Source organism: Zootoca vivipara, chromosome Z2 (genome assembly GCF_965207765.1).
Source record: "Zootoca vivipara chromosome Z2, rZooViv2.hap1.1, whole genome shotgun sequence".
Lineage (NCBI taxonomy): Eukaryota > Metazoa > Chordata > Lepidosauria > Squamata > Lacertidae > Zootoca > Zootoca vivipara.
In genome coordinates this window covers 26,786,928-26,799,352 of record NC_142585.1, presented here as the reverse complement: position 1 = coordinate 26,799,352, position 12,425 = coordinate 26,786,928, and the positions used below count along the sequence as shown (strand labels likewise).

General features: G+C 42.6%; 1 protein-coding gene across 5 annotated transcripts in view; it reads left to right on the top strand.

The window, feature by feature from the left end:
• ZC3H12B (zinc finger CCCH-type containing 12B) overlaps positions 1–11,972 on the top strand; it is a 40,003-nt gene extending 28,031 nt beyond the window's left edge. For all 5 annotated transcript variants that reach the window (XM_035113885.3, XM_088664650.1, XM_088664647.1 and 2 more), the window contains 5 exons: positions 2,294–3,015; positions 4,333–4,472; positions 6,292–6,526; positions 6,967–7,073; positions 9,073–11,972. In XM_035113885.3, the coding sequence (XP_034969776.1) occupies positions 2,420–3,015; positions 4,333–4,472; positions 6,292–6,526; positions 6,967–7,073; positions 9,073–10,493 (2,499 nt within the window). In that variant the 5' untranslated portion in view covers positions 2,294–2,419 and the 3' untranslated portion in view covers positions 10,494–11,972. The remainder of the gene's footprint in view (positions 1–2,293; positions 3,016–4,332; positions 4,473–6,291; positions 6,527–6,966; positions 7,074–9,072) is intronic.
• Positions 11,973–12,425: the final 453 nt, after the last annotated feature.

Here is a 12,425-nt window from a genome sequence, read left to right as displayed (position 1 = left end):
AACAGCCCTGCAGCTCTCCTTGCTGTCGGTGGCAGGGGGAGAGGAATGAAGGAAGAGAAAGGGCTGCTTTCTCTTCCTTCGTTCCTCTCCCCCCGCCGCCGACAGCAAGGACAGATCCCTTTCTCTTCCTTCGATCCTCTCCCCCTGCCACCGACAGGAAGGAGACATCCCGGGGTTCGGAGAAACGCTTGCGCAGCGCTTCTCCGAACCCCGGGACCTGTCCTTGCTGTCGGCGGTAGGGGGACAGGAACGAAGGAGGAGAAAGCAGCCCTTTCTCCTCCTTTGTTCCTCTCCCCCCGCCGCTGACAGCAAGGACAGGTCCCGGGATCTGTCCTTTCTGTCTGCGGTGAGGGGAGAGGAACGAACAGAGAGAAAGCAGCCCTTTCTCCCCGTTCGTTCCTCTCCCCCCCCACCGCCGACAGAAAGCACAGATCCCGGGGTTACTGGATCTGTCGGGTGGTGGGAGGGAGAAGCGGAGGACCAGTCCGATCCTCCGCTTCTCCCTTCCCCTGCCCGACAGAGCGAAATGCTGGATCTGTCGGGCGGGGGAGAGGGAGAAGCGGAGGACCGGTCCGATCCTCCACTTCTCTCTCCCCCCGCCCGACAGAGCCGAAGTGCCCAAGCCAGGTCCCCAAGCCAAGGGGAAGGCAGGTGGCAAAAAGCCCGCGGCTGTGCGGGGGCTTTCGGACTGCCGCGCTTCGGCTCCGTCCCCTGGAGCCGAAGCCCGGCGGTGTGAAAGCGAAAAGCCCCCGCACCGCTGCACTTCGGCTCTGGGGGACGGAGCCGAAGTGCGGCAGTGCGGGAGCTGCTTTCCCCCAGCCGCCTGGCACACAGCTGCTTGCCTTCGCAGCCCCCGCACCGCCATAGTTGGAGGTTTGTTTTTCTATGGCCACGCTTCGCAAGACAAAGCGGCGGCCATAGAAAACCTCGCCGTCTTGCGAGGCAACCTCCAATCGCAAAATCCATTCGTCTAGCGAAAAATTCGTCTTACAGGGCATTCGTTAAGCGAGGCACCACTGTACTATGAGTGAGGAAAAACCCTCTGTCTCTTTTCTCCATTCCATGAATAGTTTTATAAACTTATGGTATATCTTATTCTCCACTACTGTACTGTATTCCTTTTTTCTAAACTAAAAAGTCTACAATGTTGTAACCTTTCACCTTAGTGGACTTGCTCATTTTGGTTGTCCTTTTCTGCTCTTTTTCCAACTACACAGTATATTTTATGAGATGTGGTGACCAGAAATGTGCATGGTATTGTGGTTGTCCTGGGGTAGTAGGATTATTCAGTGCACCCCCACATCCTCTTTATGCATTCTTTTTCAGTGTGTGAAAGTGAACCTTCTTCGTTTTTTCTGGTTTGTGAGTACAGTTTCTTATTCACAACAGCCACTGTGACAAGTAGCTATCTGACAGGGCATTAACTTGAAACAGTGAATTTACTGTGTGGGTGGTGTTGGTATAATCACTGGCCCAGTTCAAATGCCACATTAAACCATATTTAAGACTATAAACTTTAATATGAATGAGCATCGTGCTGCTCAGAATTACAGAATCATAGGATTGTAGAGTTGGAAAGAACTCTGAGGGTCATCTAGTCCAACTTCCTGCAATGCAGGAATCCAAGTGTGCTCCTCTGCAGATGAAACAAGCCAGAGTCTTGTCATGTTTGTGTTTCTTTCCCTGAAACAAAATGAGTGTTAACCAATGTTAGTTTTAAGTTAAAGTTTAATGTGATGTGCAAACCAAGCCTCTATATTAAATGCATTTATTTTGGAGGGTGAGGGTAAGTAAATTCAATTTACTTGGAAGTACTACAATTTACTTGGAAGTATGGCGCTGTGGGTCAAACCACAGAGCCTAGGGCTTGCTGATCAGAAGGTCAGCAGTTCAAATCCCCGTGATGGGGTGAGCTCCCGTTGCTCAGTTCCAGCTCCTGCCAACCTAGCAGTTCGAAAGCATGTCAAAGTGCAAGTAGATAAATAGGTACTGCTACAGCGGGAAGGTAAACGGCGTTTCTGTGTGCTGCTCTGGTTCGCCAGAAGCGGCTTTGTCATGCTGGTCACATGACCTGGAAGTTGTACGCCAGCTCCCTTGGCCAATAACGCAAGATGAGTGCCGCAACCCGAGTCGGTCACGACTGGACCTAATGGTCAGGGGTCACTTCCCCTTTTCCTTTACTACAAACTCTATTGTATTCAAATTATCTAAAAATGTGTTTTGTAAGATTCTTAATTATTTTGCATTAGTCAGTAAAATCTAATTATGCATGTTGTGTATTTTCATAATGCAGGAACATATTACTGGCTTGGGGTATATCACAGATCAAACCCAGCCTAGTGGAGTCAACAAGATGCAGTGGTGTACAACTTCTGGGCTACTTTGGCCATAAGAGAAATCTGGCCAGAAGGTGAACGTGATGACGGCCTGGTCTATGGTGGAAAGGCTGAAAATGGAGAAGAGCCGCTCCCAAGAAGAGAGGACTAAAGAGCAAGATGGTGGGGATCGTAGCACTGAATCTGAGGAATGGACAAGCTCTGAGAGTGAACCTGAGCAGCCTGGCTTCAGGAACAGCTGCAGCAACGCACAGCTGAGGGATAAAGAGATTTCCTACAAACCACATCGGCAACTTTGCCGCTCTCCTTGCTTGGATCGTCCGAGTTTTTCACAGAGTAGCCTCCTTCAGGATTTGAAACCGGAAGAGAATAAAGCAAACTTGAGTCAAGAATATCAATCTAAACTTGATTTTGCTTTGAAACTGGGATATCCTGGAGATCAGATTCAAGCTGTGTTGAACAAGCTGGGGGCAGATGCTCTTACCAATGACATTTTGGCTGAGCTTGTGAGACTTGGAAACAAGGTTGAGAATGAAGGACAAGCAAGTACTGGAAATGCCACTGTTCCTGCTGGTACAAAGGAGGTTTCCAGTCCTGAGCTGTCTCTAGAAGATGAGGTGGTAGACAGCTCTGACAACTTAAGGCCAATCGTTATTGATGGAAGTAATGTCGCAATGAGGTACTTTAGCAGTAATAGAATACTTCTAAGAAATGCACTAGGGACACGGGTGGCGCTGTGGGTTAAACCACTGAGCCTAGGGCTTGCTGATCAGAAGGTCGCCGGTTCGAATCCCTGCGATGGGTTGAGCTCCCGTTGCTCGGTCCCAGCTCCTGCCAACCTAGCAGTTCAAAAGCACTTCAAAGTTCAAGTAGATAAATAGGTACCGCTACAGCGGGAAGGTAAACGACGTTTCTGTGTGCTGCTCTGGTTTGCCAGAAGCGGCTTTGTCATGCTGGCCACATGACCTGGAAGTTGTACGCCGGCTCCCTCGGCCAATAACGCAAGATGAGTGCCGCAACCCCAGAGTCGGTCACGACTGGACCTAATGATCAGGGGCCCCTTGACCTTTACCTTTAAGAAATGCACTGATTATGCTGCATATGCATTTGTTTGTTTTATTTAATATACACACTCTGCTAGTCTGTTATTAAAAACAACATCCAATTAAAAATTATAATGATAGCATAATAGATTTTAAAAGGGAGCATCTGTAACTCAACTGAGATAGCCCTTTTAATCAACCATGGGAGCTCAAAGACCTGTTGAAGAAGATGAGCCTTAAGTCTCTACACACTTGTATTTAAAAACTGAAATTTGATCTGTTTAATGGATTTTTAGGGCTGTAGTCCTATATATGTTTCTCTGAGAGAATTCAGTGGGGCTCCATCTGAGTAGACATATATAGGACTATACTGTTCATCTTGTACAGTGTACCACAGAATGGAAAATCTTTCTTTTTTACTTTAGTAATTAGTTTAAAGTTCAATGGAATTTAAATTCCTACTCTTATAGTTAAGAATGGAATCACTTTAGTAAATTCTCAAGGCATTATTCACTCTCTTCAGAGGTTTATTTCTTTCTGAAATACATATCTGAAAAGCAGTTTAAAATTTACAGACAATTTGCTGAGCACAAGAGTTGTAGCAGGGGGTGGTTACAAACCATTGAAATAAAATTGTGTCTTTCTAAAGTGGGTACTAAACTTTCAGAAAAGGTTTATTTTCCTCTATAAGTCTGCTTAACGCAGTTTGCTAAACTACATTTTAGTCCCATCCATTTTCCAAAGAGCTCAGGGTGGTGTACATAGTCTGACGTGAGGTAGGTTAATCTGAGAGACAGTGAATGGCTTTAACTGAGATTTTCCTAGTCATAGTCCAACACTCTGTCCCACTACATAACACTAGCTTCTCTGGTTTTATGTATTTTAGAAAGGAAAAAATCTCATTGCAGTACTTATGACCAGTACTCGCTAAACTAACTTGTTCTGTTTTTCAGTCATGGGAATAAAGAAGCATTTTCCTGTCGAGGGATTCAGTTAGCTGTCGACTGGTTTCTGGAGAAAGGTCATAAAGATATTACAGTGTTTGTGCCTACATGGAGGAAAGAGCAATCTCGACCAGATGCACCAATTACAGGTGGCAAATCAAACATACATTTGTTTTCTTCAATTGCCATTACTAGGATGAGGATAATTACTGTGCTAGACACTGGCTTTTCTTGGAATGGGGCCAAGGCATTTTCTGTACACACACACATGGTAGTTGCTCATATTCTAAGCCACTAGATTGTTATTTCATCTTAATTTTTTTACACTTTATACTTTACATCCGTGCTGCACATAAGCCCGCAAAGTTACTAGCCTGCAGAAGTGCTAACTATCTTTCTGAGGAATGACAAAGGAGCAAAAGTCTGGCTTTTCTATGCTGGGAGTAGAGGAGTGGGATTCCCTCCTCTAGTAGCCTATTAGTTTCTGTTCTGGGCAAGGATGGGAGGGATTGAATGCTCCATTCCTCCTCTGCCATTCCACTTCACCTGCATGCATTTCCCCTCACCTGTGTCTGCAATGTCTTTCCATACAAGGCAGCTTTACAGTTTTTTCTTGCATAGACTGAACAATAATATAAAATGGCATGGTGTATAAACTGAAACAAGCCTAACTGTGAGATGATTCCTCAGAAGGGAGACTCTTCAGCCTTGCGCCCCAAGGTGTTGCTGGAGTAAAACTCCCATCATGTCCAGCCATCTTAGGCACTGGCTAGGAATGATGTGAGTTGCAGTCCAAAAATATCTGGGGACCCAAGATTGAAGTCCACTGTTACAGAGCAAAGCATTGGCACACCAAATTTTATGCTTTTGGGAAGTGTGCAAACACTTCTTCTTATAAAATCCTTGAAGAATATCTCACGATACTGAGATCAACATAGAGAGCAAGCATTTCGGGGAGGGACTTGGTTAAGCTATAATGCTTCTCCCTGACATCCAGATTCCTGTTGCAGAGAGTTTATATATACTTTCAGCGTGTGGTGAACTTTTTGTCTTGGGTCGTCCAAAATGGGGAATAAACAGAGGTGGTGAAATCACATTTCAGATCGCCCAAGGGTAGTGTAATAATTTATTACGTTTTTTAAAATTTCATAAAATTTATATTCGGCTTGGTTGTTTGTTTGTTCTTAAAAACACCCCCCCTCAAAGTGGTTTACCTTAAAAAAAATAAATTAGTGTTATGGGATTCACTTCAGGCGAAATACTACTTCACTTCTCTTAGTATTTATTTCAAACAGGTATTGCAATTGTGTACCAAAATCTGTAGTGTGAGTATAATCACATGAGATGTACTCTGTAGGTAAATAACAAAACTAACCAAGAAATTCTTTAATAAAAAAATGAATTTAAATAAATAGCAGAAGCTAACCACGTTAGATGGTAAAATAAAAAAATTCCTTCAGTAGCACCTTAAAGACCAACTAAGTTTATATTTTGGTATGAGCTTTCGTGTGCATGCACACTTCTTCAGACCAACACGGCTACCTACACGTTAGATGGTGTTGTGAATCCTGCCCATTTTCTATAAAATACCTTGTCAGTCTTTTAATACAGCTTAGATGAAACTGTACAATTCCCGTGACGTGGTTGGCAGAAGCCAATTGGAATTGCATCTAGAAGGAACTAAGATGGGGAAGGCTGATCTAATTGGACAATCTGAATACTTATTCAGAAAGTACTCCTTTCTGTGGCTGGGGAAACCCAGCTAGATGGGCAGGATAGAATTATTATTATTATTATTATTATTATTATTATTATTATTATTATTACTACTACTACTACTACTACTACTACTACTATTATAGTTACAACTACTGTTATAGTTGTAGCAAAGAATGAGAAACTTCAACAAATATTTCCATATAAGGGACTTTGCTATTAACACTTTCTTATATAACCCTGGTTTTTCAGATCAAGATATTTTACACAAACTGGAAAAGGAAAAAATTCTTGTTTTCACCCCATCTCGAAGAGTTCAAGGGAGACGGGTTGTCTGTTACGATGACCGTTTCATAGTGAAACTGGCGTGTGAGTCTGATGGCATCATTGTGTCAAATGACAATTATCGTGACCTTCAAAATGAAAAGCCAGAATGGAAGAAATTTGTAGAGGAACGGCTCCTGATGTATTCTTTTGTGAATGATAAGTAGGTTTCTTTATTTACAAGTGGAATGCTTAATATTTATATAGTGAGATTTGAGTATTATAAGCACTTTGTCTACATTTTCATAGATCCTTAAACAGTAGCTGCCTGGTAGGACCATTAGTGACTCCCTTTTGTTATTCTTTTAAACTAGAAAGCCACAAACCTATTTCATTTTTCTGCACAGATAAGGGACCCCAGTCCCCTGTTGATTTTGATCAGCCTTTCTCCACAGGTTCCTACTCTACAGTTTCCTTTCTGAGATGGGGTGGGGGGAGCTGATAGAGATTAGCTTGCCTTCAGGCACCCTACCAAGCTCATAGCTATGGCCAGGTTCAAACTGGGTACTTCCCAGCCCATTCCTAACCATTGTATTGTTACCAGTCTACCTTGTCACGTAAATTTAATACTAGCAGGTAAAACTGGTCTCTTGGTTTTTCTAGGTTTATGCCACCAGACGACCCATTAGGACGCCATGGCCCCAGCCTTGAAAATTTCTTAAGGAAAAGGCCTGTTGTTCCTGAACACAAAAAGCAACCTTGTCCTTATGGTGAGTGTGTCACACTTGACTATTTTGGGAGTCAGAATAATAAAATTAATAACCTTGATAAAAAGCAAAAAATCATAGTGGGTCGTCTGAGGTGTTTTCTGTATTGGAAATCATGTAAGAAGCTTGAGTGGGACAGAAAGGTGTAGCATGCTTCTAGGAGTGTGGGGAAATAAGATTTTGTTTGGCTCTACTGAGTGCACTGCTAAGTTTTAAAAAAAGGCTTTCATGGTTAAACCAAAGACATGGTATTAAGTAGGTAACTGGCTCTTGCTTGCTTGATCTTGGCATTGCGTACGTGTGGCTAGGAGCATGGTGGGGAAGAAAGAGGAGGACTCAAGAGAGGGACTGCAGTTTGGGCAAAGAGTTAAATTTCCTCTTACTGGGCCACATGTGACCCAGAACCATCCTTCCCTTCTCTTGCACTTGCAGAAACTAAGAATGGAAGGGCCAATCATGTGTTTAATGTCACATCTTGGCTCTATTATTAAGAGCAGTGGTTCCCAATCTGTAGACCACAATCACATAATGAAAACTACCATAGATGTATCAATGTATCAGATGTATCAGATGTAGTTTTCAAAAGTAGGGGGTCTATGGCTTGGCATTTGCAGTACTTAGCTAATTGTGAACCACTGATTTAGAGGGATGTTTACATGCATTAGCATTTCTGGGGAAAGTCTGGAAGAAAATACAGTTGGAACTTAATTCGATGTTTGGAAATATTTCCAAAGCTCTCCTGTGCTCAAAAAGTCATTTAACTAATCCAGTATTATGGCCACAGAGAGTCAATTAACAGCTGTAAACCACCCTTGATTTTTTTTTTAAATTGAAGGGCAGTATACATTAAATAAAGTTTTAAAACCCAGTTGGATATTTGACAATTAAACCTCATTTTCAAGCTCTCAGCACATCCACAGTCAGCAGATCCATTCTGTTAAATTTCTAATGAGTAACACTATGTGGTCTTGACTGAGAGACTTTTACTGCACAGTCTACACAGTCTAAGGTGCATGTCTACTCAAAAGCAAGTCCCACTGAGTTAATGGTAATTACTCCCCGTTGTGCATAGACCTGTAGCCTAAGGGAGTTACATATTCACACTTGCATTTCACTTTCATAACACCTTTGTGTCAAAAGTTAAGTAGAGAGATGGTGACCCAAAGGCACATCATGTGCACGTTTTTAAATATGATAATGCATGAAGCTGACTGTTTAAAAATAAAATCAGGGATTATGTGGAAGATCTTGGAGAGTTGCTGCCAATCATAGCAGACAGTGTTAGGTTTGATAGATTAATGGCCCTACTCTGTATATGGTGATTCCCTGTGCTTCTATGAGTGGGAATTTAAACCTGAATCTTTATTAGACTCACACCAGTACCTGCTCTTGCTACCTTCAGGGAGGTTTATATCACTTAAGAAAGATAAATAGATACAGTGACTGGATTGTAGAACATAAATACCACATATTTGGGTCTGCTGACAAAGGAAATGTGATGGCTGTTAATAGTTCATTCTAGCATTGACTGTTACAATGCATTTAAAGGACCTTGGGTTGTATCCATCTATGTCATGTTCCAAATTGACACATTGAAATCAGTGAACAAGTTACGAATTGTATCCAACTACATTTATCATAGTAGATGCATTGAAATTAATGGACCCAAATTAATCATTTTCATTAATTGCAATTAATGCAATTTGAGTAGGGCTAGGTAGCATTGGCTATAACCCTTACTCATTACTAACTTGACTTCAGTGGGTCTAGTCCAGGCATTCCCAAACTCGGCCCTCCAGCTGTTTTGGGACTACAATTCCCATCATCCCTGACCACTGGCCCTGTTAGCTACGAATGATGGGATTTGTAGTCCCAAAACAGCTGGAGGGCCAAGTTTGGGGGTGCCTGGTCTAGTCTTGAGTATGACTGACACAACCTCCTATGCTTAGCTAGATATTGCTTGCAAAGACCATGCCTAATATGGGAGATTTTCCCCCAACAGGGAAGAAATGCACCTATGGACACAAGTGTAAATATTACCATCCGGAACGAGCAAACCAGCCCCTGAGATCCGTAGCTGATGAGCTTCGCATCAGTGCCAAATTATCCGCTGTGAAAACGATGAGTGAAGGAGCACTGGCTAAATGTGGCACAGGAGCAGCCCTTTCCAAAGGGGAAATAACTTCAGAAGTGAAGCGCATTGCTCCCAAACGTCAGTCAGATCCAAGCATTCGGTCTGTTCCTGTGGAACCCGAAGATAGGCTTTCAATGGTGCGGAAGTCTGAGGCTAATTCTGTCCCCTCCCTTGTTTCAGCATTAAGCGTCCCAACCATTCCACCTTCCAAAAGTCACGCTGTTGGGGCATTAAATACCCGGTCAGCAAGCAGTCCTGTACCTGGTTCATCTCAATTCACACATCAGAAATCCTCACTAGAACACATGGCCAGTGTACAGTATCCTCCGATCCTGGTCACTAATAGCCATGGCTCTTCAATGAACTATGCAGATCAGTACCCAAAGTATGAGTCTTTGGGGGACCATGGCTATTATTCAATGCTCAGTGACTTCTCCAATTTGAGTATTAGTAGCATGCATAGCACAGATTACTATGGGGCTGATGTAGACCAAGGTTTATACTCAAGAAATTCAAGCCCCTGTCCAGACAGTTGCTTAAGCCATACAAGCAATGATTCTTACTCCTCATATACAGACTTATATATGGGTCTAGGGGATGGGAGCCCAGAAGACAATGTGAAGGTTCATCGACTCCCACCTCAAAGCCGCCTTCAGCCTTTCTCCCATGGTTATCATGAGTCCTTAACAAGAGTTCAGAGCTATAGCCCTGAAGGGTCTAAACATATTCACAAGCATTCACTTTCCCATTTAGCACTGCACATCCAACACCCAGTTGTTGGGGCTAGGTCCAGTTGCCCAGGGGACTATCCTGTGCCTCCAAACGTTCACCCATCAGCCACTACCCAGCCAAGTCGTGCCCTCGTTATGACGAGAATGGATAGCGTTTCTGATTCGCGTCTTTATGAAAGCAATCCCACACGACAAAAAAGGCCACCGCTCTGTCGAGAGCAGCATGCCAGTTGGGATCCATTGCCATGTCCGACTGATACCTACCCTTACCATCCCTACCCACTGAGCAACAACCTCATGCAACCATCTTATGAGCCTGTAATGGTGAGAAGTGTGCCAGAGAAGATGGAGCAGATCTGGAGGAATCCTTGGGTTGGAATCTGTGGTGACCCACAAGAACCACACATAATCCCAGAGCATCAGTATCAAACCTATAAGAATCTCTGTAATATTTTTCCAGCTAGCGTTGTCCTCTCAGTGATGGAGAAGAATCCCCACATGACAGACGCACAACAGTTGGCAGCTATGATTGTTGCCAAATTGAGAACAGGACGTTAAAAAAGAGCCTTCATTTTGAATTTCTAAAGATAATTGAAAATTCTGTACATTTTGGAGATCTCTAAAAAAGACAGGTGATATGCTCTATTTGTTAAAAGGTTTTAATTGCAGTATACAATTCTGTATATTATTGTAGTGATTATATTTAAAATATGCATGAAGCATTTTGAAAAAGCAGATTGTATAATAAATATGAGTATTTAATGATTTTTAAAGCAGGGATTTTTGAAAAAGGCATTTTACAGGAAGTGCATACCTTATGCATGGATGTATCATTTATTGAATCTAAAAAGGTCATATGTTGGTATGTCCAAAACAGGTCCTTCAAACAGCAATTATATTGCATGACTCAGTGTATAGTCTTCAGTATTAACTGACATATGTTGCTCCAACATAACATTGGGTTTTTACAATAAACTCTGTGCACTTGAACATCCTCACAAGCAGAAGCCTGCTCTTCTTAAAATATCCTTCACAGAACTACAATAAAACAAGCCCAGTCAATTGACATGCCTTGTGTTCACAGAGGGCTTTTGCACCTATCTAGTGGCTCCAGCATGAGGAGGCTTTTGTGGGGAGGCCTAGTTCTCTGGGGAATACACTTTTTGTGCAATGGAAATACCTTTTTGCACATGAGGAGCATTGCCCAACCTTGAAGGGAACGGGGCTGGGAAGCAGTGAATGTTTCTCTTGGACCTTCTAGATAGCTTGAGCTTCTGCCCTTTGGGGAAAATAACATGGCTGGCTTGCAAACATGTTAATAATTCTCAGCTAAATACTGTTGTAATCTTTGCACTGTTACCACAGGCGTGTACAACACATTTCATTAGGGTGTGCACCCAGGGATTTTAATTTTTAAGGTGAACATTTCTTGAATATATACTCATACTCAGTCACATTATTTTTATCTATCAAACTAACTAAGGAAACTAAAACTTAACTAAACTTACTTTTTTAAATTAACTAAACCTTTCTTTAAATATGCAAACGTAGAAAAGGAGGCACAAAATACCAAATCTGTGGTGTAGTGATTACCAGGTGTATACAAAATACAGTCAGTTTTCATGATCTGTATAATGAGCTAAGCCAAATTGACCAAAGCAGATTAAGATTTTTTCATGTTCCTGTCCTGTAGAATGGGACATTGCCCACGAGGTGTGAGTAACAGGTGGTGAATGGAGCTCTGACAGAGACAGAGCCATGAAATAGAAACAGATACAAGCAGAAAGAAAAGGCTGGAATGGATATGCAACTTCTACCTGCCCGCTTCTAGAGACAAACGCAGGCAGAAACTGCATATACATTCCAATTTTATTCCAGCCTTTTAATCCTGTTTGTGTCTCCTCCTATCCGCTTCCCTACTCTCCTCTCTTCAACCTTTGTCTCTCCCTGCCCCACTGCTTCCCCACAGGTTGTGGCAGCTGGGGGAGCTGGGTTGCCACTCCATACTCTATCCTCATCACAATCCAGTTGTTGTTTTTTTATAAAAAAAAAATAGGTTCTGCCTAAGCACACCAGCATGTCCTATGTGCACGCCTATGGCTTTTACAGATTGTTACAATTGGCATTTCTAGTCATTTCAGTACAGTGCAGAAAGCAGAGAGGTTGTAGCATCTGCAATCTGAATTCTGCTTTCCTGTTCTTGTGCGTTGACCAAAGACATGCCAAGAACGTGTCCTGGAGGATGCCAGTGAACAAATATGCAAAGTAGTTTTAAAAATCCAGTTCATTTTTATTAGTGTTGGACAGCAGGCTAGTTTTCAAAGGGGTACTCTAGAATTGGGTTTACTGCAAACTTGCTTCAGTTTTGCACTTTGAAATCCATGCAAAGGTGAGCATTTGCTTCCTGGAACTCCCTGTTTGACAGGCCAGAATCCTCATTCTATGGGTGGCAATGTTTGCACAATGAGTATCCTTTGCTCCAGGTTGGGC